This window comes from Bactrocera dorsalis, chromosome 4 (genome assembly GCF_023373825.1).
Source record: "Bactrocera dorsalis isolate Fly_Bdor chromosome 4, ASM2337382v1, whole genome shotgun sequence".
Taxonomy (NCBI): domain Eukaryota; kingdom Metazoa; phylum Arthropoda; class Insecta; order Diptera; family Tephritidae; genus Bactrocera; species Bactrocera dorsalis.
In genome coordinates this window covers 58,997,202-59,025,144 of record NC_064306.1, presented here as the reverse complement: position 1 = coordinate 59,025,144, position 27,943 = coordinate 58,997,202, and the positions used below count along the sequence as shown (strand labels likewise).

The 27,943-nt window shown below is 37.4% G+C and overlaps 3 protein-coding genes across 6 annotated transcripts in view; all 3 read left to right on the top strand.

The window, feature by feature from the left end:
• LOC105222515 (protein obstructor-E) overlaps positions 1-4,101 on the top strand; it is a 228,676-nt gene extending 224,575 nt beyond the window's left edge. For all 4 annotated transcript variants that reach the window (XM_011199867.3, XM_011199870.4, XM_011199868.4 and 1 more), the window contains exon 6: positions 3,162-4,101. In XM_011199867.3, coding sequence (XP_011198169.2) covers positions 3,162-3,227 — 66 coding nt within the window. In that variant the 3' untranslated portion in view covers positions 3,228-4,101. The remainder of the gene's footprint in view (positions 1-3,161) is intronic.
• Positions 1-27,943, top strand: part of LOC105225696 (furin-like protease 2) — a 725,052-nt gene that overhangs the window by 95,726 nt on the left and 601,383 nt on the right. The window lies entirely within an intron of this gene.
• Positions 21,406-27,943, top strand: part of LOC105222516 (galactokinase) — a 49,747-nt gene continuing 43,209 nt past the window's right edge. Inside the window, exons 1-4 of the mRNA XM_049455580.1 lie at positions 21,406-21,786; positions 22,212-22,348; positions 26,606-26,794; positions 26,959-27,084. Of these exons, the coding sequence (XP_049311537.1) occupies positions 21,619-21,786; positions 22,212-22,348; positions 26,606-26,794; positions 26,959-27,084 (620 nt within the window). The 5' untranslated portion in view covers positions 21,406-21,618. The remainder of the gene's footprint in view (positions 21,787-22,211; positions 22,349-26,605; positions 26,795-26,958; positions 27,085-27,943) is intronic.

Here is a 27,943-nt window from a genome sequence, read left to right as displayed (position 1 = left end):
TCGGTATAATTCTCGTAAGTATGAGTTTCCATTTCTGCTGCATTGGATGTATCATATGGTTTGAAGACACCTTCAAGGTATGCCGAAAAAACATTTGCTTTCTCGATATCGCTCTTGGCCCATGACTGGTCTGCTTTTCTGATTGGACAATGCTGAGTTACGGGTCGTGAAAAATTTTTTGTACACTTCCAAAGTGAATAATCATTCCTATGGTCGTTGGATAAATTTTTCAGGTAATAACTTAGAGTCATATTTTTATATGCCTTTATCTTATTGGTAAGTTTTTTACACAATTTGTTAAGACAACTTTTATCAGATGGAGATCTTGTTTGTTGCCACTTTCGGCGTAATCGACGTTTTTCTGCTACCATTTCTTTAATTTCTTTGGTATACTTATGACCTGCTGTGACGTTTCTTTTAGTTGGTGTGCTACTCCAGGCTGCATATTGAATTGCATTTGTCAAATTCATGATTTCATTATCTAGCTCGGAATTACAACTTATTTTTATGTGACTGTCAACATTGGATAGCATTTGCTTAAAGTATTCCCAGTCGGTATTTTTATTTGTTAGCGAAAGTGGAGGTTCCTTAATAACAACACTTTCGTGTAGTGTTAAATACACTGGTGAATGATCAGATGTCATATCTAAACCGCTTTCTATGTACATATAATTTGAGGACATTTGCTTTGTAATGAAAAAATCAATAAGATCTGGTGTTTTAAGTGGATCTGTTGGCCAATAAGTTGGTGTTCCAGTAGACACGATACTGCAACTAGACAATTGAAGAGCTTTCAATAACTCTCTGCCCTTTGTGGTTATAAGCCTCGAGCCCCAATGAGTATGTTTCGCATTATAATCACCACCCATTATAAATCGGTTTTTATGGCTCTTGATGAGTTCTAGATAGCTATGACATTTTATTTGATGTCTTGGGGGACTGTAAACTGCTGTAAGGGACAAGTTGTTGTCACTATCTATCGTGACCGTTATTGCTTGAAATTCCTCTGTAGATATGCTCTACCTCTACATTAGACGAAAATTTTTTCCCAGTGACCACTCTTTTGAGATATTATATCCATTTTTTCCCAGTGACCATTCTTTTGAAATATTGTAGTCATACTGTAGCTCACACCGCTGCATCTAGTGATCCAACAGGTAGCGAAACATATGCTAATGACAGCAGAGGGTTTCGGCAAAGGGAAGATAATGTCTTCTCAACAATTGAAGGCTGTAGGGAAAGGCACACCACTGGCTCTTCCTCCAAGTGACGCCATTACGGAGAGAGTTAACTTTACAAAGAAGTTCAGAGTTACTCTATTAAGTAAGGCGAAATGGAACGATTCCATGCTCGCCATACTACAGAGCAGCCCTATGCAGTGGTACACTGACGGTTTGAAAACACCGGAAGGCATTGGAGCAGGCATTGCGTGACCGCATACAAAACTATCCATATCAATGAGACGTTTTCCGAGCATCTTTCAAGCATAAGTCTTTGCTATAAGTCAGTGTGTTGAACTCAAATGATCAACCTCCCCCGATACTAATTCCTCCTCCTTGTCGCGCTCTATACAGGCATTGCAGGCTCAGCAAGCACTTGTTCAACATGGACATAGTCTCTTGCTGGTTTTACGACATGGAAACTCCAGAACACCTGATTCTAGACTGCCCAACAATTTGCAGAAGCAGACTCAAGGCTCTAGGTTCCATCTACTTGGTCAGGAATCACATCACCTAAGTCGTGACCAGCAGGCTCCTGGGATTGTTCAAAATGCTGGATCTTTGTGACCATAAGTGATATAGGGGAGGGCACAATATACCATAGGCCGTAGTACAAACGCTTAACATAACTATTTATCTACTCTTTTGAGATCTGAGAACAGTAAATAGTCGCTGAAGTGCCAGATCGAAGCCATTTTTCGGCGATTAGTTCCTTCTTTTTTCAAGGTTTTCAAAAAAAAGATAAAATATTTCATGCGCATCCCAAAATACAAACGCCTTAACCTTGGCTGCCAACTGTTGAGTTTTTCCATGCTTAGAATCACGTCTTCGTGTGTTCGGATGATTGACGATCGGCCGTTTGTTGGTTGATTTTCCTGTGGCAGTGTACGGAGACTCGTCATCAAGCCAAAATTTTTCTTTTCAAAAAGCAATATTTTACGCGAAAATTCTTTTTTAACCATTTTTTATTTATTTTTCACAAAAGAAGGTTTCTTCACTCAAAATGATGTAATTCACAAGCGAATGACTCGACAGCTGTCAAATTTATATATTCGTCTTTATAAGGTTCTGACTAATTAAAAATTATACGGATTTAGTTTGAGTATCACCATCTATGTGTCAGGCACGGAACCTTTTAATTGACCTGTTAGGATGTCTTTCATGATTAAGTTCTTCTATTTTATAGATTTTTACTTGATTCTTATGAGTCTTCAAGTAATCTCTTCTAATGGAAAAAATGGTTTTTAATGAATATTTGTTGGATAGAATAGTCTCATTTATTCTTCGAGATATAAGATTGACAGTGTCCGTTCTTGTGAAATTTTCAGCGAACTTGTTTGGAGCACAATTTTTTCCAATATTTCTCAGGCTCTGAAATTGAAATATCTGTTACAAAAATATTGTTGTCTCCTTAAATCTTTACTTAGCGGGTCTACTACAGTTTAAGTGTCTGTGGGATTCTTTCAATTTTTTTGTTTATTTTCCATTTACCGCTCTTGTTTAGTGCACCGTTGTTTGGTATTTTTCATTTTGTGTGTTTAATGTCTGTGCGTCCCTATTATTTTTTGTGGCATCTCCGTCATCTCCGCTAACATTGTTAAACCGTAATTGTTGCAAACACTTTCTTGCCATTGTAGCCTTATTACTTTGTTCCGTATGCGTCCGTCTTTTTGCGTGTACGGTCAGCTTGGCTAACGAAATATTTTTTAATTTGTATCCTTTTACCCGCATTCATTACAGCATTGTTGGCGTTGCTGTTGCTGTTGCACGGACGCCACCTTTTGTGTGGCACCTTTATTATATTACATGCTTGTCTCAATTTATAACACTTTTTGCTCATTTGTATTTTTCTTCTGTTCTTTTTTCTGTTGTCTCTTACATGTTTGCTTTCATTTGACGCTTTGGGACACCTGCTTCCGCACGGACACTTGACGCCAGCAGCTGGCCAACGAAGGTGTGCCGCCATTGCCGTTGCAAGGCAAGAACTTTCAACGTGCTAGAAATTAGAAATTCCAATCAAAATGCAGAGGAGGAAAGTGGCGCCGTAGAGCTCGAGAGCTGGAGGTGAGAGAGAGGTGAGAAGTGCGTATAAGCGGCGGTAATATGAGGAGTTAAGAGATCACCGAGTTGAGAGGTGCTATGACAACGTGGTGGAAGATAAAGTAGAACAACATAACGGTGGTTTCAAATTAAAATGCAACGAAAGCAAATATGCAGCAACAAGACGTTGGTGCAACAATAACAATAACAATGAAGAGCAAATAAATAATAAAAGGAAAATATAAAAATGCAGGAATCATAATGACGGTAATAGATAGGGAAGGTAAGAAAGAGCAGGAGAAAGAAAAGAAAAAGTAGAGAGAGAGAGTGGCAGAGTGCGGCGCAGTAACGCAGCGGCGCTTAAGTGTACATCATACTAAGCTACCTATCATTGGTAATGTGAGCGGTGTGAAAATTCCAGCTAACTAAATTTTGTGACACGGTTCCGACATATTGGGTTAACGGTGTCGTGCGGCAAAGTCAAAATGGCATGCTCGAGTGACGCTACAATTAGTTTGGAACACCTTAGCGTGCTCGAGACATATTCAGCAGAGCGTGTAATTTCGAGTGGCTACTAAAATAACAACAACTGCGAAGTTGTCAGCAAGGATAAGCTTATAAACTAACGGTATTAGTGTCATATTTGTCATACAAGCGCTGCAACAACAACGCTATTATCTACTTTGACAGCTTTCTCAGCAGCCTGTGACAATTTGAATTCAGCTTAACCGCTCCCAACCGATGTTTAGCCACTTTGACCGCGGTTAGCGCAACATCATTAGTCTCAAGCGCTGTTCCGTGCACATTTTTAGCAACAACGAAGATAGTTATTATAAAAATGTTTGACAAATATGTATTACAAATAAAATTGCCAAGTTAAAATTCAACCTAACGGTAATGTATTTACACTAATTGGCTTAATTCATGTCGCTCTTTGCCAAACTACTCACTTAAGCCGTCCGTTGTGTTACTCCTTCTCCTACTTACTCTTTAATGGTAGAATTCTGCAAGTCACAAATAAAATTTATGTAATCACTTTTATGGTTTTTAATGAAATTGTATTGGAATGTTTCAAAAATATATTGAAATTTAAAAAACTCATGTTTTTATATCATAAGCTTATATAATTAAATTTAAAAAATGTATGCTTTTGTAAATTAATGAAATGATAAAGCGTTTTCAATAAATATATTATAAACAAAAATCAAAATTTGTTTCAAAATATTTTTAAGGTAACGTTTATTTTTATTAAACCGATTTGTAGATGAGGGAAGACCGATTAGCAAAGGGGTTTTCAATAAGAGCGTTACAAAAAAAAAAAAACCGTGTGGGACATCACGGCCCACTGACGCTGTCGGTCAATAAACCGCCCAAACCCTAATTTTCTCGGGATGAAATGGCGACCCATGGAGAATGTATGGATTGCTGCCTTCTCAATAACGCATATTTTGCTTATTGACGAATCCATTCAGCCAGAAATGAGCTTCATAGCTGAAGAAGATTTTTCTATGAAAATTCACGAACACACGACGATTCTGGTGGTTAAGCGGTTTCAGATCTTGTGTCAATTTGCTCTTGTACGGGTGTAGGCCAAGATCTTTCCGCAAAATTTGCTACAACGACATCACAGAGATGCCAATGCTTGAGAACGACGTATGTATGAAAGACTGATTTGGGTCTTTCTCAATTGATGTGCCAACGGCAGCAATATTCTGGACACTACGGACACTTCTCAAATTCAGATTTTTCCAATGGAAGCTCAATTGTTAATTTAGACGCGTTGTTTGATCGTATATCTTTCCATGATGAAATGGCTAACTTTACTGCAGAGAAATGTCAAAAGAGGCGGTCCTTATCGGTCTACTTTTGTACCGTCCCAATAAAAAAACTCTTTACTTAGCTACCCAAAGAAATAAAAATTGAAAAATTTCAGCTTCTTTGATTCATCAGAAAACTCTATTTTCTAGAAGTCTACGGATATTAGGTAAGGTTAAATTAATACAAAGTGCTTTCCAAAGTAATCACGACTTTTACAAATTCCGAAAATTCCATCGAAACTGTTCGTGAATTCATCAAAAATCAGCCGAAATCATCATGGAAATTCATGAAAATGGAATTAAACATCTCCAAAACATCGATTTATCGCATTTTGACCGAACATTTGGGCATACGAAAGGTGTGTGCACGGTTTGTTCCGCACAAACTGATTGACGACCAAGAATTGCTCAGATCGACAGACGCTTGTGACCGATTATTTGACCAAAAATTACATTTTAACCATTAACCACTCCCCGTATTCACCTGATATGGTACCGTGGGATTTCTTCCTTTTTGGAAAAATGCATTTTGCCCTTGAAATGAAGCGTTATGCAGACGTAGAGGCCATTCAAATCCGAGAAAACGGTCTCCTTTTCGGCGGATACGAAACTCTTCATTTTTCGGGACAAGTCCACTGTTAGTTCATTCAACTTCATTACGAAAGTTCACGTTTTGTAAAGAATGTGTTTCGCACGCTTCGCTCAACGTATGGTCAATATAATCGGCCTACAGGGCATACTATTCGCAACACCATCACTAATTTTGAGATCCAGACCACGGCCAGCGCGCAGTAAAGAAAATGTATAGTAGCCGAGAGAGTGTACATGAAAACAGTGGATAGTTGATTCGGCGCCGTTCGCAGCAACTTGGACTAGTGTATGGAACGACTGGGCGCATTTTACGTCGAGATCTTAAATTGAAAGTGTACTAAGTACAGCTTATGCAAGAACTGAATCCTTTGAAACCTTCCCAGCTACCTCTTCTAGTTTCTTATGTTCCAAAAACTTAAAGCGTAGCCTTGCCTAGCGCTAACTGAATGAAAGGATTTAATTTATATAATAGTCTTTTAATATTAGTATACGGCTTAATATCATATTAATATATGTTAAGTTTCATGTATAGAAGCTCTCTTATTAATTACCTTCAATTGTAGACACTTAAGCAAAGTGGCGATTTTAGTCTCATTGATCGTTCTATAGAAAATTCATTATCGTTATGATTAGAATTTGAAAATATAAGAACATTGAAATATCGGAAAAGGGCATTACTTCTATATTGCTTACTCATCGTTATGCCCTTAAGTTGTTACAGTTGAATTGATTTGGAAGCTTCATTTGCTTACTTTAATCGCTCGTTGTTAATCTTTTTAGTTCCATGAAGAAAGTATCAATATTGCAACCTAATATTCTTAAAGAAAATCTAGGCAAATATGTATATAAATACATATGTATATATTCGTATGTACGAGTACATGCACTTAAAAGTGGCGTGCTGAAAATATTCGTAGAGGAATGCGAGCACAAATTAAAATCCCGAATGAAATGCGACTACTCAAATAACGTTGCATTCACAAATTAAATTAGTTTCAGACCCCTCACATACAAATACAATGGCAGCGTGTTCTACAGCATCGCCAGCAACAAACAATTTATGTGTGTCAGCGATGGAAAGCAAGGGATCAACAAGCAAAACAGTAACACGAAAAATATGTAAATAAATAATTCTTACGAGGGCTACCGTTTGGTTAAGTGGTCCTATATGCCTGAACAGAAACACATTCCTAAACTTACAACGTAGCTTTCATTATCGGTTAGTCGCTGGCATGACTACGTGTAGAAACCCTCAGGTCAAACTATGCTGTCTGATCGGACACAGATAGACTCATAGGAGAAATATTGGAATACTTTGAAATTGGTGAAAAGTGGGAACATATTTTGATGATATGGCATTGATGGATGTGATTTTGCTAGATTTCACTTCCTATTAACCACTATATTAATTGGTAGATGTAAGCCAAGCAACTTCAATTAACTTTAGCTTAAAAATTGTGACGGAATTCTGAAACTATATACACAGCTAGTAAAAACATGACCCATTCGAGTCTCCTAAGCAGTGATACTAGTTTAATTGACTTTTCAAATGTGTTCCAATCAGAGATGGTAACCACTTAGTAAACTGAACATGCTGTTTCCGCCAGTTCTATAACGTCAGTATCGATTGAATGCTTTTCAACTTAAGAGTGTCTGCGTTCTTGAGCATTTTATAATACTGGGTAACAACAATGTTGAAGAGTTTCACAACATCACTAGTCGTCGTTCGTACTAGAATAAATCTCTTTGTAGACCTCATGGTAGAAGAAAGACCATTCTATCCTCGAGTTTGCGATCGAAGATTACGATTTCTTGCAGAGCTGACACCTTCATGGTTTCAGCGTTTGGCCAATATATATAAAGCTTACATGATAGAACGAACGACGATTATACAAGTATATCGATATTCTCGACAACTGGTTTTTTAAAGCGTGGTACATATCAGGACCATAACCATTAGGGCGCATTTTCTAACGTCTGCCTTACATTTCCGCCTTTATCAAAGAGACGCAGTACAGTATGGCGTATCTTCTGTCCAACTTAGACTCAAAGAATACTAAGTCAAGCAATCACGAAATTGTCCAAGAAGTGTTTTAAGTACCAATTCTTAAAAATCGGCCAATACTGCTGAAATTTCACGTTCGATATTCGTACGAATCGAATTCAATCGTCGCTGGCTTGTTGGCATAGACCATAGTAAATATTTTAATGGCCTCAAATCGCATGACCGGGGCGGACAATTGACTGGTCCATTTCGTGAGATAGCACCGTCACCAAACTTGGTTTTCAATAAATCGGTTGTGACATTCGTTCTGTGGCTTGCGGTGCCGTCCTGTTGGAACCTTGTCCAAATCCATTTCATTTAATTCGGGTCAAAAATATTCGGTTATCATTGAACGTTAGCGATTCCCATGCTCCGTAACGTGCCGATCTTGATCATCACGAAAGAAGTACGGCTCAATAACTTTGCCGGCTCATTAACCGCACCAAACCGGTGACTCATGAAGTACGTATGCATGTATCTTCACAGGAATAAAGAACTTTATTGATATCCCAAACCTTTTTTGTTTTTTTTTTTAACTTTTGAAGCGCTTTTATTGAATAACCCATTTTTAAAGGTAAGACCACTGACTCTTTCGGTAGTAAATTTTAATAATTTTGAAGAATTTACTGGAAAAAATATAGCGTCGCCATATTGCTGTCCTTATCGGACCCAATACATCTCAGGATACAAATTACCAAAGCCATCTAGTAGAAAAATAGTAGACTTCATTATACTGCACTTTATATTTATCTAGATAGGCATGTTAGAATGGAGGTCTGACGACCAGGATCTTCTTTACAAAAAGTTGTAAGTGTTCATCAACCGATATATCGTTAAGAAATGCTCGACTCACGTTTGTGAATCTTTTCAATAGAAAGCTTTTATTCGTATCAAAGATTTTCCATGATTTCCTCATCTTCTTTCTCTTGACAGATATCCCCCATCTGCTGGCATGTCAGCAAATAAGATAGTGGCGTGTGCGGTTACTGTTTGGAAAGTTAGAGGTTGACTCCACCGAGATTCTCTTATATCTGTAGGGTGGCGTCTGATCTGGCTAGTTCATCTGATTCACAGTTACCAGAAATATAACCCTGACCTGGAACTCATTGTAGGTTTATCTTGAAATAGATTGTTAGATCCATTAGGGGATCAAGGCATCATTCCACTATTTTTGATGAAACCCTAAGAGACTTTAGTGATTTCAAAGAGGTAACAGCGAGGCTTTCTTTAATTGCTGTCATCTCCATTTGGAAGACATTACTGTGGTTCTGGCAGTAGAAAAGCAATATGGTATCCAATTTTTCTGAAAAGATACCACTTCTTACGCGATATTCAAATTTGGATTCATCCGTACAGATACTTATCCCAGTGTGCCTGTCCACCATATTTCTTCAAGTAATCATAAGATTTAAGCAGCAACCCTCGTATTGGTCGTCTTAAACACAACCGCATAGAATAATTATCAAAGGTCAGCCCGACGAGACGCGCTCCTGCCCACGCACACGCACACTCATACAACAATACACATATAAATGTGCTAGGCAAACGCAGACAGCCAAAACAAACAGAGGAATGAAAAAAGAAGCAAACAGAAACAAATCAGTGCGAGTGCATGTTGTCCTGCAAGTCATTTAATTTCTATTTTTACGCTCGAACCGCTTTATATGCGCCCATTGCCGTTGGCATTTCAATGCCGCGCCCACCGCACACCAGCTACCAGCAGATGAATGCGATTCCTACACAGCTTTGCACGCGGTTGTTGTATTTTGTTGTTATTGCATTTGGAAGCTGCTGTGGATTTTCCGCTTCTCTGCGTTTTGCGTGTTGGCGAGAAAATTAAATAAAAAATAATTAAGAGAAATAACAGAATTCAAATAAACAAAGCGAAGTAATGTGCCGAGGAACGAACCGGGATGGCACAGTTCGCCGAGGGGAATGACAATGGCCGCAAATGTCGGTGGTCTGCTGGAACTCGCCAGGATGTGCAAGGAAACATGAGTGTTTATAAACTCGCATTTTTATGTGTGTATGTATATGTATGTGTGTATGTATGTCTATGCTCAGCATGAGTCGTAAGTATTTGCTGTCAGCGCTGCCAGTTCCCTTATTAGCGCCCTTCGCCCTTCTACTGGTATTTATTATGTGCTTAATGCGACTACTGATTTTGCTGTTTCTGCATTTTTTGTCTCTTGCGCTTTGCCATTTTTGTTGCACAATGAAGTGTAACAATGTGGCAAGTCCTGATAATTTGTATTAATTGACAACTAATTGTTTTTTCCTTTTAACAACATTATTGCCAGCGCAGTTACAACTAGAGCCAGCGTCATTGATTCGGACAGAAAACAGAATGCTTGTTGCAATCAACCAGCTCTTAGTTGATACACTCCGTGAACGTTTGTGGAAAAGGAAGATGGATCAAGGCGGCACAGTGTGGTGAGTAGAGAAAAATGTTTTAATAAAATAAAAACTAATATAAGAAAATTCAAGAAAAGTGTTTAACATAATGTTTGAGAGCCACAAGTGCCAAAGATTGGGGTTGTTGCTTTATGTTGCCTGAATGTAGGCAATACTTTATGATTTTATATTAAAAATTTTTCAAATAAAATGTTGCCTATATTTGGAGTAAAGAAAAGTGTGGTAAATTTCTAAAAAATATCCACCAAAATCATTCGAACGGACACCCGAGAGAGGTTGAACTCTCTTGTCATCTCTCTAACACTTGCCTCAGGATTTTCGACCACCATAGTCTCACGTTTTTTATGTCTTCATCAGTTGAAGATTTCGAAGCTCGTGCAGAAGGAGGCATGTCTTCAACGATCTCTCGACCGCCTTTGAAGGCTTTGTACCACTCTTAGGTTTGTGCTTTTAATAAAACTGAATCACCGTAAGCCTTTTCCAACATTCGCAATGACTCCGCACACGAAATATGACAATTAGTGAATGTTTGGAAGCTTTTAATATACGACGAAAAAGTTTGCCTGGCAATTTTTACCTGGAATAAAGAATTGAATAATGAGCCTGCAGAACTGTTTTATGGAGTCTACTTTATCATGAATACAAATATGTAGTTATTTGAGTGAGACAAAACAATCACTGAAGGTCGTCAAATCATTGAAAACTTGCCTAGTCGTCTTTCACCCACCTCTGTTAAAGGCGATATCATAAAAGTTTAAGAAAAAATGCTTGAACATGTTGGTGTTGGTACCAGATAGGTATCAGAGATATCAATATCTTTTATGGATCCGCTCCACACATTTTGGTTATATGAAGCTTGTTAATGCTAAACTTGAATTGAGTAGTGACTAAATTTTTTTGCAAAAATGACGTCGAGTGTAAAGAGCAAAACAGCTGCTCGACAAAGAATATAACTGAGGATCGTATATCTATCGAATGCATATTGAGTTTATCAATATGACGTCAAAATTGAAAAAAAATCAAGCAATGATGCTTCAAAAGTGAGTCGAAACCGATAACTAATATTGTTTGTTTTGTCAGTCCGGATCCTCATAAGATGGTTTTACATTTTTTCCGTTATTAAAATATTATGAACTTTGAGATATGTATACTAACGTATTGAACTATCCGATGGATGTGTTTTTAAAACCTCAATTCAGTATAACTGTATCTGATGATAATCTTTTTGTGTGTGAGATTATTTGAAAGCAAAGTCTACACTAGCAATGCTTGGTTCATTGACCACTTCAAGTCAAACATTCTTGTCGAAATCAAGGTGATGATGATACTCAAAAAAGTGTCTCATAGCAAAAATAGTGAATAAGCTCTATTTACTGAGGCGTGTAAAGTTTTATTTAAGAAATACTTCGTATATTTTAAGGGCAACTTAAGTAATACAATCTAAAATATAAAGTTGGATTTTTATTTAAAATTTTTAAATTTGTTTGTCACTTGCCTATGCATTTTGCTATACTGTTCGCTTAAGTACAAGTAAAAAACCGGCCACATTGACTTTATGTTCTAGAAAAGGGAATGTCACTAAGTGCGATTGACGATTTCTTGGTGGCACACATTTAATTTTTTAATTGGATTAGACATATAGATATTTTCCTTTACTTCTTATAGTAGCAACTGTCTTGTAAAGACATCATGTTTGTACTTAAGTTTACGTATACAAGTAACAAGTTTGATAATTTTTTAGTGCTATAAAACCGATAGTAGCCATCTGTTTTCATTTCAGGTTTACTAAATATTAAACAATAATTTAAAATATATAGGAGTCCCGACAGCTGGGGCCCATTACATTTTCGGAGTCCGTTTGACAGAAAAATGCTTTGTTGCGTGACGTCATGATCAAAAGTCTTTGTTTATGATTACTTCGATAAGTTGACAGTTCGTTTTGTGTATGTCATAGAGTGTCCGAATTTTGTCTCTAGCATCCTTAATATTATTATATTTGATAGTAGTCTAGGAAAACCATAATTAAAAAAAAAACATGAAAATATATATTTCTTCACAAATTTGGGGTGTTAATATTATCTTTCAAGTAGTTGATTTCTAAAAGTAAAAATAACTTAAAATATAGTATTATCACCGTCAATTTGTGATGAAACTCGAATCTACAAAAAAGCCTTATTTTAGTAATAACAAACATTTTCGGATCTAACAATGGTCATACCTCTCCGATGTATGTGTATTGGTACTAAGAAGTATTAATAAGTAAGTAACAATTATCATAGGGTTCAATTTTAAGCTCAAGCGTTAGCAATTGTATAGCGGGTGTGTTAAACAATATATTAGTTGCAAGTTGAAGTGTTATTTACAGAAAAAAGCAGAAGAAATACTTCAATATTTTTTGACGTAGAAAAATTGACATTTTTTTATTACTCCTTTATATTTTGTAGAACATATTTTAATGAATATAGTATAGCATCAACCAAAAACCAAAAACATATGACCTATTTCTCCTCTAGCACACAATCGCATGTATTTTCCTCATATTACCTATCGCAATAATTCGCTGTAAATATATGAGAAGGCATAACGGTAAACAAAGTCAGATGATTAGCAGTCCACTAGGGGTTATCACTCAACACCTATGCGATGATTGCCGGCTGCTTACGTGAAAATAGACTGGGAGAGCGCTGAGAGGAGATAAACCCAATTGCGGTACTTATAAACGATGTAGTTATTGTATGTGAACAAATTGTGAACAGATGTGTTGAACATGCATACGGTTAATTAAGTACTCGAGTGCCAATAAATGTAAGGTTTTGTGATAATAATATTTATACATGATGTGTACATATCAATAGTTTTAAACCGTAATTGACCTCGTCCATCTGACAGTGGCTTTGAATGCGAGATACTATCTCAATGCAAGCGGTATGAAGTCTGATTAAAATCAAATATTACGCAAGAGGAAGTAAACATTTCTTTACCTTGGATTATCAATATCTTTAATAGTTCAAACCCAAGCCCAAAGTACTTGGTAACTATCAGGCACCAAACTTTGAATGGTTTCCACAAGGAGTGTAAGAGATATCAGTAATTTTATTGAGAGTACCAAACCGGCTGCCATACAACGACTACCATTCACAGTGGAGCCATAAATACTTTTACCGACACCCTCTCAGTGAATGGCATATTTGGAGTCAAACCACCACCCATTGCAGATGACGAGCTCGAGTTGTTGCGATAATCGAGAGTGAGCTTTGTTCAGCTTCGTTCTGAATACTGATAAAACTTTAACAATCTACTGACCTTCTACTTATCCAAAATATATTCAGCATGTAACGAATCTCCGAATGATTCTAACCACCTCTTTGCATGCCTAGCTAACCCTACACATCCAATACCCCCCTCTCTATGGTCTGAGCCCGTCGAAACCACATATACTGGGACTACCCTTGGATTGCCTCGATGGTAACCTTACTTTCTCACCAGGGACTAGATAACCGTTACAACAACAACAACTACCTATCAGCCCAGATCAGAACTGAGAAATATTTTTATGCTGGAAGAGAAGTATTCTACTGGCTTGGGTCGCAGTTTTGGTTAAAACATTTATCATCTTCGAGTTTTTGTTGAAGGTTCTACAAATGCCCACCCTTATGGCCTCAAAAATTTACTAAAGACCGCTAAGTACGCTAAAGTTCTGGGTATTTATAAATCTATCTTAAAAAACAGTTTTTTTTTCAGAGATGAAATATAAGGGGTTAATATTACCAGAGAAAGAGAGAGCGTGGAATTCGGTGATTGTCGAAAAAATCCCTTTGAAGAAACCCCTATTTAGAGCCCAAAAATTCGGTGTGGAAATATCCAATTGACAATAACAACTTAATTTAATAGAAGCACCTTGATTGATTGATACATAAGAGATATATGTTAATACCCTACCAAGTGGGTTAGGTGGGTATTTACCAACAGCAAACAGAAGCTCTGATATTGTGGGTATTTCAGACTAAACTATAAGTGATTGTCAAGTACAAAGTATTAGTATTTCATTGTTGACACTCTTATCAGTAATTGTTGGCAAAAAAATAAATGACATTCGCGTGTCATTCGAGAACCGGCAAACGCATTTAGACATTTAGAGCGAACAACTCACGCGCGCAATAAGTACAGTGAGCACAATGCATTGCAATAATGAATGAGAAAGTAATGAAATATATTTATATATGAATGTATGAGAGAATTTGGCATTATCAATGCAATGCATATTTATGACGAATGGGAGGAAGACAGTCGAAACAACGAAGCGGCTGAAAGCAAAATTAGCAATGACAAGTAAGTACACATTGAGCGAAATGAAGGGGCCGCGGCTGAGCATGAGTAAGAGACGTTAGTTGATGACTGAGAGAATTTCGTTGTTGTGTGTAGCGATAATAATGTGTAATCAGTTCATTGCACTACCCAGTGAGTACTTAAACCATTTCATACCTCAACTTTCCCACCGTTGTTTTGTAGTGAATTGACATTTCTCGCTGCTTTCTCGCTTTCTTTGCTTTTGTGTTGAATATTCGCGCCCATTTAGTCGCTTATCGCTGCAAGCGCTGATAAACAGCTGAGGCAACAAATGTTTGTGTAAATATTAAATTAAATATAATTGCCGAAAGCAAATAATAAAAAATGCGAACAACAAGTGTTCTAATAAAGATAATGCTTCGAAAAGGTTGAATAAGTGTAATCGAGCAGGGAGCGTGTTAAAAGTGTGGGTAAAGCGAGCAGAAAAGTAAAGTAAAATGTGCAAGTGAATTTTGTAAATAATTTGGACCCGGCACTGGGCAGGAGCTGCCCCGCAATCAGTTGTTGTCATTCTCTGCGTGAGCGAGGTACGAATTTTTTGATTTGAAGTTTGGTTTCGTGTGGCTTTCAGTGAAATTTTCGGTGATTTGTGGCGTAAGAAGTGAGTTTTGGCAAAATATGAATATATAATATTGATTTAATCGATTTGAGTGGCGATAAGCAAACATTAAAAAAAAATAAAATTTAAATTTGCTTTCATAAGTGATGTGCTAATAATTATAGTGTCATTAGTATATAGTATATGTTGCAATTAGTTGCCAAAAATATATTGTGATTTGGTATTTATTTTCGCAAATCAACGATTGGTTAATAACTCTGTGCCAATTGAGATAAACGATTAATGTTCAATATTTAAAAAATTTTATTATGATTATTTTTTATTGTGCTAGAAATATTCGTAGTGATTATAATTATGAACTGGCGCTTATACTCGTATTTTTATGTAGTGGTGTCGGATCGTTAAATATCTGACGAAACTTTTATTGGCTCCAACCAGTTTCGAAGAAGCTACGAGCTTTAGATGTTTTTCTGACAAGTTCTTTGAGTCCAATTGATATTTTGGCATTGTTATCCGAAAACCGATTACTCTAACAAAGTTCTAAATTATTAGTATTTTTGGTAACCATATTTTGGGATATAAACGCGCAATTCACATGCTGTTAGTCACAAACTCAACTTACTTAACTTAACGTTCGTTATTTATATGTATTTGTGATGAACAGCTGTTGGCCCGTTTATTAATGCTATTTCACAAATGAAGGGTTAGTAGTCCAGACAACAGAAAAGAGCAGATGGAGGGCCTAACTACCGCAGCTACTAATGTTATTCCATAAATGCAGTTTCTGATTGTTCTTGAATTTCTAACTCTAGAAACAAAACTAAGAAAATATTTAGCTTCAATGTCTATATCTCCCGTATAACCAATATTCACTATTTGTGATGAATGTAATATTTTTATGAACGTGTAGCGCCAAGAGTTCCTGGTGTTAATGGTTTTTTGCGCGACGACGGGATTCGTAAAAGGATTTCTCCTCATAATCTGAAACTTACACCTAGCTCAATTTAAAAATACCCGGCCTACCAAATTAAAAAATATTTTTTTTGGAAAAAACTCGTTTTTTTTATTCAAAATAGTTTCCTTCAAGGGTGTTAAACTGATTATAGCGACCCTTCATTTTTTAGATACCCTTTTTGTAGTACGATTTGTCTTTTGCTTCAAAATAGGCCTCAATTTCGGCAATCACCTCTTCATGCGCTGAAAATTTCTTTCTAGCGAGCATTCTTTTGAAGTTTCAGAACTAAGCTGGGTTCCAGATCTGGAAAATACGGTGGATGCGGAAGTAATTCGAAGCCCAATTCATAGATTATTGCCACTGATTTCACTAAATTGTTGTAATATACTTTGTTTTTCTGAAAAATAACTTTTTATCTTCAAACCCGGCCGATTCCTAGCGGTTCAATAATGCTATGTGCAGTCCACTCGGATGACTATCGATTGGACTTCGGAGTGAAATGATGGAGCAACGTTTCATCCATTGGCACATATCGATTCAAATTTATTTCGCTTGAAAATCTCCAAACACTGCTCCGAATCATGAACTCGTCGTTGTTTTTGGTCAAAAATGAGCTTGCACGGCATCTACTTTGCATAGAGCTTTTTCATAGCCAAATGTTCGTGAATGATATGACAAACATGTTCAGTATGTATACTTAGAGTGCCTGCTATCTCGAACAACTTCACTGAACGGTCATCTAAAATTATTTGTGGACTCTTTTGTTGTCTTCGTCAGTAACTCTGCGTTCACCCCCTTGGGTGTTCTTTTCACCACGTCAACACTCAGCATACCAATCCTTGAAGGTTTATGTTCCTGGAGCAGTGTCCGAAAACTTGTCATCAAGCCAATTTTTTTCTTCAATTGCTTTTTTTGTATTTCAAAAAGCAATATCTCATTAACACTCGATATTCCTTATGATCCAATTTCCTCAAAATAACAAAGGTTGCTGCATTCAAAATGATAGAATTTACAAACTGACAATTGTTAAATTTATCACCCTCAGTTGAAAATTTTATGATTATTAGATCAAATTTGTCATACTTATATGATTAGATTGAAATTGTACCTCTTCCTTGTCTGCAAGTCGTTTTAGTTTAAGCTGGTGGCTTAAACTATTTAATGAAGGTATATAATATTTGTATATGATATGTATATATATTTAAGTATCTTATGTGCTTTGCTCAACTTAGTACAAATAGTGATTTTTTTTAACTTAAGCAAATCGCAACGCAAATCTTAAAGCACCAAAAGCTTACAAAAAGATCTCACTGTGAGATGGTTCTCAACTTAATTATGTTGTAAAAATATAGTTTAATTTAAAAATTGATAAGAATTTGTGATAAGCATTCATTCGTCTCATATCAGTGAAAAATTACGACACCCTTGTTTTGCATTGCTTTACTTACTTTAGAGAGTGAAATTTTTTCGTTTCTCTCCCTTGTAATTTAGTATTTCTCTCTCGTCTCTCATCTCTTTCTTTCTTTCTTTGTTGACTAAGTTAGTCCCTACAGTACATTTTTCGTCTGAAATATCTTATCATTGCTTCAATAAATAAAATATGCTGTTCTCATTGTCAGTTTGTTTAATGAAGATCGATTGCTGGCAGGCATTATCCACGGAAAAAAACGTCTCAGTACATACTCAGAGATGATCTACATTACTTGTTTTAGTTTTAAGAGGTCGCTACTAGCTATCGTGTGAAAGCTCTTTGGATCTAACTGCGATAAAAAAATACTCGTTAAAGAATTTAGTATACCATTTAGAATAATCTACTTCAAAACAAGTTATTGTTGACGAATGCCAGAGAATAGTATTATATAGTATATAGATTCTCTAATTAGAAGAGCAACCTGAAGATGGAGCGTAAAGAAAAGGTTTGACAAAAAGTTATTGCAAAGCAAAGTTAGTTGTATAAATATTCAAATTGTAAACCGGACTATAGTCGCAACCGATAATCTCACTCTTCAATGTACTAAACTGGCATCGCTTTTCATAAATTTAAAAAAATGGTTATATATTGGTTATATCTGACAGCGGAAGCTGCAAATCTTATGCTACATGTTACTTTTGCATTTTAGGTGACGATATACATATATATTACAATATAATAAAAATATAGTTTATATGCTTAAAAATTGAAGAAAATCTCGACTATTTTAAAATACTAAAAATCCAAATATTTTTAAATCTTGATGTTTCTCTTATCATAATAACCAAAATATTTTTACTGTTTACAACCTCCTCTTTCACATTCACCATATCCTTTCACCATTTATTTGCCATAAATTTAATCATCAAAATAAAAATGGAACTACATGCACCACTTAGGCATCGCCCACGTAAAGGCAGCCCCGCAAAAAGTCATAAAACTCCTTCATATGAGCGTAATTAAATTAAAATTTCCTTTGTCTTCGCGATTTCATCTTCATTGTTTTGAGCGGCACTCTGCTTTATGCTCTGACACGTCCGCCTTGCACTAAGTAAGTTTAGTTACTTTTATTTTAATTTTTATGGCGCTTTCAGAAACACTTTTAAGATTTTTATGCGCAAAGTTTCGGCTGCTGGTCGTGCGGCTGGCTGGCCCCGGCTCAGCGTGCGTTGATCTCCGCTCATGTGTAAATAAAGTGAAATCGAATGTGGAAAAAAGCAGCAAAGATTGCAGGGCAAGGGTCTGACTTACGCTTTGAGCTTCGAAAACAGCGACTAACACACAGACACACTTAAGCGTGTGCATGTGTGTTTGAATTTATGACTCCAAGTGCTTATGCACTAAGTTGCTTATTCACTCTTTGTTGAGTTCGCTGGTGGGAGGAGTCCGCAACGTGTTTCCCGGTTTGTGTGCTCATCCAATTGCTTGTGGCTGGGTTTTCAATTTAATATGCGGTAAAAAGTTAAAAACTACCATAAAAGAAGATTTATTTGCTTCCGCAAGTTTTTTCTCCATTTTTTTTTACTTTTCGTATTTTGTTTGTTTATTTAAAAAACAATCCGTCATGAAAAGTTGAATATACATACATGAAACTGAGTTGTGTAGCTTGTCTCGCATGGTAATTAAAAAAATACAAACTATGTATATGAAGTACTGTTTAAGTTTAGTCAGAGTGACGCTGCTCTCATTCGACAGATTTTGAGGTGCGTGTGTTCACTCTGACAATTCTTAAACTAATGTTAGAACTAAGTACTTACAAGTTAATGTAATAGTGTTCTCCAATTTTTAATAGAAATGGTTCCTTCAAATACTCCAATGTCTTAAGGAATCGGTTATTGTTTTTATATTGATCGTTTTCTTCGCTACTGTATCCAGTTAGAATATTGGAGACTTAGAATTTTAAATATCTTTGATGCGAAGCCATTCTAACTCTCTCATTTTTAAATAACTTTGTCTTTATTTAATTTTGTGAACCGCTTAATTTATTATTACTTTGAGTGAGTTTACTCGCGGAGATTTTTGCTGCTCCTTACGTAGGCGGCCTTTTCTATTCCTGGCAACATTAGTGCTCCAATCCGAAAACTAGCAACTTTATCGTAAAATTTGACATTTTCTAAGTCATAAATACTCAGAAAGTTTTGAAGGAGAGGAAGAAGAAGGCTACTTGTTTGGTTTACAGTAACTTAAATATTCACTTCGACCAAAAATGGAATTAAATCATGAACATTTTTTTCGAATATTTTTTACAACTTTCGAGGTGGATTAACTCAGCGAGAGTGCATAGATGAACTTAAATAAATTTTTTACGGTGAAGCTCCATTTAGTACCAGTATTTATCGATGGTATGGTGAACTCAATCGAGGTCGTAGATCAGTCCAATCGAATTGCATTAAGATCGTCTAAAATCAGTTCTTGTTTCGGAAACTATGGATGTTGTGCGCAAACAGATATTGCAAGATCATCATGCGACCTATCGTGAGATTGAGACCACTATGTGCATTAGTGGGACTAGAACACATTCAATATTGCATGAACATTTACTATAAAAAAAAATTGTTCCCATTGTATTCCACACAAGGCTTGTGTAGTTAGTCGAGAGGTATTAACAGAATACGACAGAGGTGCCTGGAAACACGTCGTTGTGATAAGTGTTGAATCGTGGATTTACTCGTATGAGCCTGAAAGTAAACATCATTAATCTGTATAAGTGTTTAAATATGAGCAAAATATATCAAAAGTTGTTCGCGGACGAAGCACTTCCCTTCATATTAATTGGTTTCCTGTTCTTTTGGACAAACCGAATATGTTGCGATCATACCACTATAACAACGCAGAGCAATAAAATTTCGGTGCTACACAACCATTTGTATGACAGTTTTCTTTCAAGAAATCAGGAAAACTAACCAGGTGTGAACTAATTGTTCAAGTACTTTTGGTAATCAGATTGTGGTATCTTCAAAATATGCCTTTTGAATGCATCAACTGCCTTTTCAGGTGTAGAGAAACGATCTTCTTATTCTTATTTCTTCCGTTCTATAACTAAAATAAGTCGTTCGGTGCCAAGTCAGGATTATACGGAGGATGACTTATCAAAGGGATGATTTGAGTATTCAAAAAAGCAATTGTTTCAGTCGATTTTCTCGTCTTATGCTTCGCGGTTTGGGTTTGGGTTGTCGAAATCGCTGCCTTTTCGCTCCCTCGTCTGGCGGTTGGGGTTGCGTTAATCAGGTAGCTGCGCTGCCTCCCGCCCGATCCTGTTTCTCGCCAATACCTCCACTACCTCAGAAGTTTCTTCTCCCGGAGATGCCTCACGCACCACTTCAAGCTGGCACTCCTTATGACTTTCCTATTAGCGTCGTCGTGCCCTCTTTAGCTCTTCCTTTCCCTTCTCCTCTTTCTCTTCCTTCTTTCAGCACCTTTGGTGTTTGCCCGATGTGGCTTTCCTGAATCCGAGCAGCTGAGCCTGTAGGGGGGAGCCTTGGTGGTGCTTGCCACCTTTTCAGCGGCCGTAGATGACTTCGCTTGCAGGGCATTGTTGGTGTCGAATGCAGCCGAATTAATCTCTCAGCGGCAATCATCCAATGTGCAGGGGAGTCGCATAACACCCGGGATTGCGAGGTTGTAGCTCTTGGTCGGTGCACACATGTAGTTTTTGATAATCCTCAGGAGTGATGCCATGCAGCACCGCTCATGGCGGCTGGGAGAAGCTTTCGCAGACGCGTCATTATTGCTAAACCAGAGTTTAGTCTTTTCTTGAAATTATTATTGTGCTCATATGATATTGTGGATAATTGAATTTAGTTTTGAAAAAATACATATTTGACGTTTCAAAAATATTTTTAATTAATTCTTTCTTATATTAAACATGTATTGAAACACTAAATAATATTTAATTTAACAATAATTTCTCTGTATTTATTCCACATTTTCATTTCGGCTGTTAGCAAATACCAGAATCACTATAATTTAAAAACGAAACAATTCCCGGAATCTCAAGTTTTGACAAAAATAAAAGAGAGAAGACAGAAAAAGACTCAACCACGTGCCACTAATTACCCACAATCAGCAGGCGTCATTCGTTGCCAATTGAGCCGAGCGCGCAGAGTAACAGCCAGCAACAGAAACAGCAAGTGCTCGTGTAACTTGAGACAACATAAAAATGCCCGCAGTCACAAAGTTAGCCACGTACGAAGAAATTTTGGCATTGGCCAAATCGACGTATCATGATCTCTTTGGCGGCGATCCAGAAGTGGCCTGCTGTGCTCCCGGACGTGTTAATTTGATTGGCGAACATATTGACTACAATGATGGCTTCGTGCTGCCGATGGTGAGTAGCAACTGCCACACATACACACATACCTATACACTCGTTCTTGATAGAATTTTTTGAGCGCTTAATTAAACCGCTGCGAGAAATTGGGTCGCAACAGACAAAGGCAAGCAAGTGAGGTGATATATGTACCTACAAGTATACCATATATTCTAACCGTTATTGTAGTGGAAACGTCGACAAAAAATCACTAATTAGAAAGCATTGTATGAAATAAGGAGCAAAAAAGGCAACTTTTTTAATCACCGTATTAAATCTTTGCTTTGTTTTTCGCCATGTCGCTGCCCAAATTCTTCTATGTTTCAGCAAGCTATTCATTTTCCTACCTTAATTAGCATAGTTTTTTTCGTGAGCTTTTCTTTACACGCTTGCATATACTTCTCTCCTTATTCATACCTCTCTTTATTTATGCCTTTCTCTAGGCGCTGCCCATGGTGACATTGGTCGTTGGCGGTCGCCGTGCGGACAATAAGGCCTCAGTCTTTACACACTGTGCTGGCTGCGATGATCCAAAGCAAGTGGAGTTCTCATTATTGGATCTGAAACCCGAATTGCCAAAGTAAGTAGTTTCTTAGTAAGCCGAAGTGTAGTTAAGCTTCAAATTTTGTAGGAAACGCCTCAAATATCGGCTTCTAATTTAAGTGCAGAATGGTAGTGTAACGTAAATTGTTGGTGTATGTGTCTTTATGTGTAGTATTGTGTACTCGTATGTGTGTCCCCTCTTTGGCATCAAACATTTCCTGTACACTCTTACCTCAGTAACTGTCTGCTTTTGGTGTTTACTTCCTTGTTATGTATACCCCTTTCGTCCAATTTCACTGCTCCCACACTTTCATGGATACATATGTACATGTTTGTACGTATATTTGTCAACAGGCTGCTCTTTAGCCACGCATCGGGTTACTTTTCTTTCCGAAATTTTGCAAATTGTCGTTGGCGTCCGTCACCTGTCATCGGGACTTGCGGTTGTTCCTGTGTGTGTGAATTCAGCGACAACAACATCCACTCTGTGTGCGTGTTTCTCAAATGATAGCAGAAAACAATAAGGATAAAATGAAAATGGAAATGAAAATGCACCACAGCCGCAGCCTTGACAAGTGAGAATGTGTGTGTTTGCTTCAACGAGGGAATACGGACACCGTGGCTCTTTGAGCTTTCTCCTCGCTGTCATGTGAAAATGTGATACTTTACTTCATATCGAAATTTCAAATTAGTGTGACAGTTAGCCATACTTTTATAGTTCTCAGCTTAAAGTCGTTCAAACAGATATTACCATACAGAAAGAGGTCTAAAGGGAAAGGCTTAAGTCGGCTCTCGTCAAGTCAAGTTGGAACTGACTTTCCTTACTGTTTTACTACCGGGACCGAAGATCCAAATTCTTTATTATTTACTCTTCCAAATCATCTCATACGCGTCCAATAAAATGCAATTTGTCTTCGCTTTTTCAAGACCTCAAGACAGTCGAAATATATTCCATAGTAATGTAATATATCTACATAATTCTCACAGTGTTCTTGAAAATTATTATATTCGGAATATTACTTCGACATAATTATATATCTATCCCATAACTAATTCGTCACGTGAAGACTTTCAACTTTATTACGAAAATTCACGTTCTGTAAAGAATGTGTTTCGTGCGCTTCACTCAACTTATGATCAACCTAATCGGTCTAATGAGCATACGCTACTATACGCTACACCATGACTCACTTCGAGACACAACATTAATTATTGGATAATATTCGAACGTATAGATCACGTCCAGCACGTTGTAAAAAAAATATAGCAGCCGGAGCTGAGCCGCAGCAACTCAGACTGGCGTATGGAGCGACTTGGCGCATTTAACGTCGAGATCTTAAGCTGAAAACGTACAAAATACAGCTTGTGGAAGAACTGCAGCCGCTCGACCTTTCCGATGCGATATCACTTCGCTCTAAGAACTCTTGAGTTCCAAGAAAATCCGACGTTTTCGAGCCAATGTTTTCCAGCAATGAAGCCCATTTCCAGCTCACCGGAACCTGAAGAGATTCAAGAGCTGCCATTTTATCCAGAAAAAACAACGTAATCGTGTTATGATAGCCTCCTATAGAAGGAAGGATTTGTAAAGTCTAGAGTCAATGTAGACAGTCTTTAAAAAATAAATGTCAAAGGATGTTTTTTCGAATGATAAAAGACATTCCCCATTAAATTTGAAGTTTCTGTGTTTTTCTTTAAAAGAATAGGGAACCTCAAAATGGATAACCTTTTTTTGGGCAGAGTCCTGTATTCATTCCATAGCCAATCCGTCATATTACAAGGAATATCACAAAGTATTACTCTCGAGCTATTATTAAATAGCTACTAACGATTTGATTTTTCAGTCACCTAGACCTTCGGAAGCATATTTCAGTAGATGAGATTATACGAGTAAACATTTTTACTCCGTCAAAATATATGTATTCATTAAGGAATAATCTTAATATCCGATACTAGAGAGGTAAGAAAAAAATATTTCGAAGAGGTTTCACTGACTATTAGTTCACGTGCTTCGCTCAATTTCACATGAATTTTATTGCGATGAAAGATTGGCGGAAATATTGGTTATAATATGTCTAAAATAATGGAACTATGGCCCAATTTCATAAATGTTTGGCACCAAGACACAATATTGTCACGAAAAAAAGTTCTCTCAGTTTGAGGCTGACTATTATTTTTCGTAAAAAATCAGCAATAGGCAGTCAAGGTATCTGGGGACTTGATAACTTATTGTTCGATTTGGACATTCGATCTAATATCTTAGAGAAACTATATAACTATTCGGATAACTTCTTAGGTATTTGGTTTGTATACTGTAAAATGAAGAAGTTATATAGAATCACTATGATATTATGTACCGAATTTGGTTGAAATTAGTAGAACAATTCTTAAGGCATGGAATTTCATTTAAAGGTTGGCGCTGCCGTGCCTATCGGTGAATTTTGTCACACGTTCCTATGATGTTCTCCTGTGCCATATACTCGTACGATGTGAAATTTAATGCTTCTGGCGTATTGGCTTGGTGAATTATCGTGAATTTTGTAATTTCCAACATAACCGTTGTATGCGGAGTGGGCATGGTTACCGTCTAACATAATTCATTTTCATATTAAATAAATAATTTTTCGAAATATTTTCTTACAGCAAGTCTGGTTTAAGTAGATGTAGTGGGCTGTGAGATGTGCTTATTTAATCTGTTTATTGCCTGATAATATATTATCTTGAGTATATAGAAGCACTTTCCATAGGCGTTTGAAGTCATAGGATCGATTAAAGGCTCTGAAAAATTCCTTGTAGTTTGTTTCAGGAGTTTATTTCTATTTCACTGGCGTAGCCATCGCATAAGTGAGTTATAGTCGAGTTAACAACAGTGCGCCAGTCGTTTCTTCTTTTCGATATGTGACGCCAATTCGAGATACCAAGTACAGTTAGGTCCTTCTCCACATGATCTCTCTAAGGAGCTTAGGTCTTCCTCTTCCTCTGCTTCCGCCGGCGGGTACTGAATTGAAAACCTTCAAAACTGCAGTTTTCTCTTCCATGCAGACGATATGATTTAGCCAGCGCAGCCGCTGTCTCTTGATTTGTTGAACAATGTCAATGTCATTGTATATCTCGAACAGCTCATCGTTCCATCGAATATGGTACTTAAGGGTGCCAATGCGCAAAATACCATAAATCTTCGGCAGAACCTTTCTCTTGAGCACCCGTAAGGTCGACTCATCAGATGATGTCATTGTACATGCTTCCGCGCCATATTGCAGGACAGGACCGTTCCCATGACAGTCAGGCATACATAACCGGAACGGACCCATAGCTTTCTTTATCCGGTCAAGGACTTTCAACTCAGCAGAATTCTGCAGCTACAACAACAACAAAAATATTCACTGGAATGATGAGGGATTTGTAGAGTTTGGACTTTGTTCGTGAGGGGAGAACTTGCCATACATGCACTTATTAGAAGTCCTTTAGAAATCCTCAAAATCGCAATGGGATTACAGCCAGTTGCTTGCATAACAACTCCAAGCCACCAATGGCCAATGCTCTAGTATTTAACATAGTTCGGTTTTCTTTGCATGACCTCAAACACACACACACACACATGCATGTAGTCATACTTTGAAAAGAGCGCATTACAACAATTTGTGCGTCACAAAAAGTTGGTGAATGGTGCTTTCTGACAGGCTGTCAACTCGTTTGCCGGATGGTTGGCCCGTTCTCCTGATATGTGCTGTCAAGTGAGTGAAAGGAGAGCGCTTGCCGACCAAATAAACAAATAAACAAACCGAAGTAAAAGGCAGAGAAATGTGGCGTTAGAAATTCATATGCATACACGCATACATACAAATAAATACCAAGCATAGTTAAGCAAGTGCAATCCGGTTTGTGTGTGTGCGTGTGTGCAAATACATGTGGTCAAATTGTAAAGTTCAACTACTCAACTGTGAAGCCACAAAGGAAATGCAAAAACGAGTTGAAAGTGGTTTACATGCAGCAATATGTGTGTGTGGGAGAATGATTGTGTGTGTATGTGTTTGTAAATATGCGCTTTGCGGCTTTTTAGTGTTTGTATATGTATTTCTAATCAATGCTGAGATTTCGCCAAGCCATCTAAAAACGGTAAATTCGTCAGTGGCAAAAAGCAAATTTCACCTCGGAAATTTAAATATGCTTTGACATAGCCGGCCAGTGGTCCGCCTGTCCATCCAAGCAGCAGAGAACTTTAGCTTTGCCATGCACTTTTGAGAATTTCGACAATTGCATTACCTCTCCCTCTTTCTCTCTCTCGCTCTCCTTGCAGATGGGCAAACTACGTGAAAGGTGTGATTCACCATTTTGCCGTCGAATCGAAACTGGAAGGTCAGCTGCCCGGCTTCAATGCCGTGTTTGCCTCCAATGTGCCAGTGGGTGGCGGCTTGTCTTCCAGTGCAGCAGTTGAGGTGGCCACTGTGACGTTTATGGAGCAGTTGACCGACAAACAACTTGAAAGGTGAGTAAATTAGCAATCAAGAATGCTTTATGCAATGTTTTTTCCTTATATACTCGTATTATATACATAATATATATATTTTTTTGGCTTGGTTGGCATGTCAACAACTTGGCTCTTTTTATTTCGTTTTGTTTTAATTTTTATTTCCATTTTAAAACTTACAGCAACAAGAAACGCGCTTTAGTTTGCCAAGCCGCTGAACACAAGTTCGCTGGTATGCCTTGTGGCATTATGGACCAAATGATTTCCGTTGCCGGCCAAAAGGGTAATGCACTGCTGCTTGATTGTCGGTGAGTTATTATAAATAATTTTTTGTAGAAAAATAGAAAAATTCGAAGAAAGTGTTTATGAGCTGCTTAAATTGTTATTCCGACTAAGTTAGGTTAGATGAGTATTTGTCTACGTTTCTTCCTTCGTGAAGGAATAGAAAATAAGAACTCCTGTGTTTGAATTTATAAATTAGCAAAACGCTTAGTAGCCAATACAAATTTGCACAAGCGTTTAATTCCCATTCACAAAAATTCGGTGGGATGTCTGAAGGGATGCGCTCTCAAGTGTTTAAGTCTTGACCTGCCAAATGCGGTACAGTCAAGAAGGAAGTGTTGAGTTGTTTCCGCCTCATCTTCTTCCATACAACTTCTGCAGATGGTGTCTGGTGGGATTCCCAGCCTAACTTAGTAAAATAGGGTTAGGGAGGGGCTAGCCTTACCAAAGGCAAAGAAATCACTAGATCTCTTCTGATACATCTTTGCCCAAAAGGCTTTTGCGACAGTGCATGGTGACCCAGCACTGGCCAAGCTTCCGCGTAGGCCAGCTATCTATTAGTACAACAAATGGGGATACCGGAGCACCGACCCGCTCCTTTTCCTTTCTTTCTAGCTCATCAGCTTTACAATTTCCTGCGATTCCGTTGTGGTCTGATACAAACGACGTTAGGCATTCCTTGATCAGCCCTGAGCGCACTGTTAATGAGTTCAAGGCTAGTATCGCCGCCCTGCTATTTGAGTGGTGTAATTCCGACTAGACTTCTGTATGTTTTAGTTTCGTTGAAGCTTACTTATAGTGTTTGTACCGACAAAATAACGGTAGATCCAAAAAACAAGAGATTTCGATGGCATCGGACCATAGGAAGAGGTTTTTAGATGAATG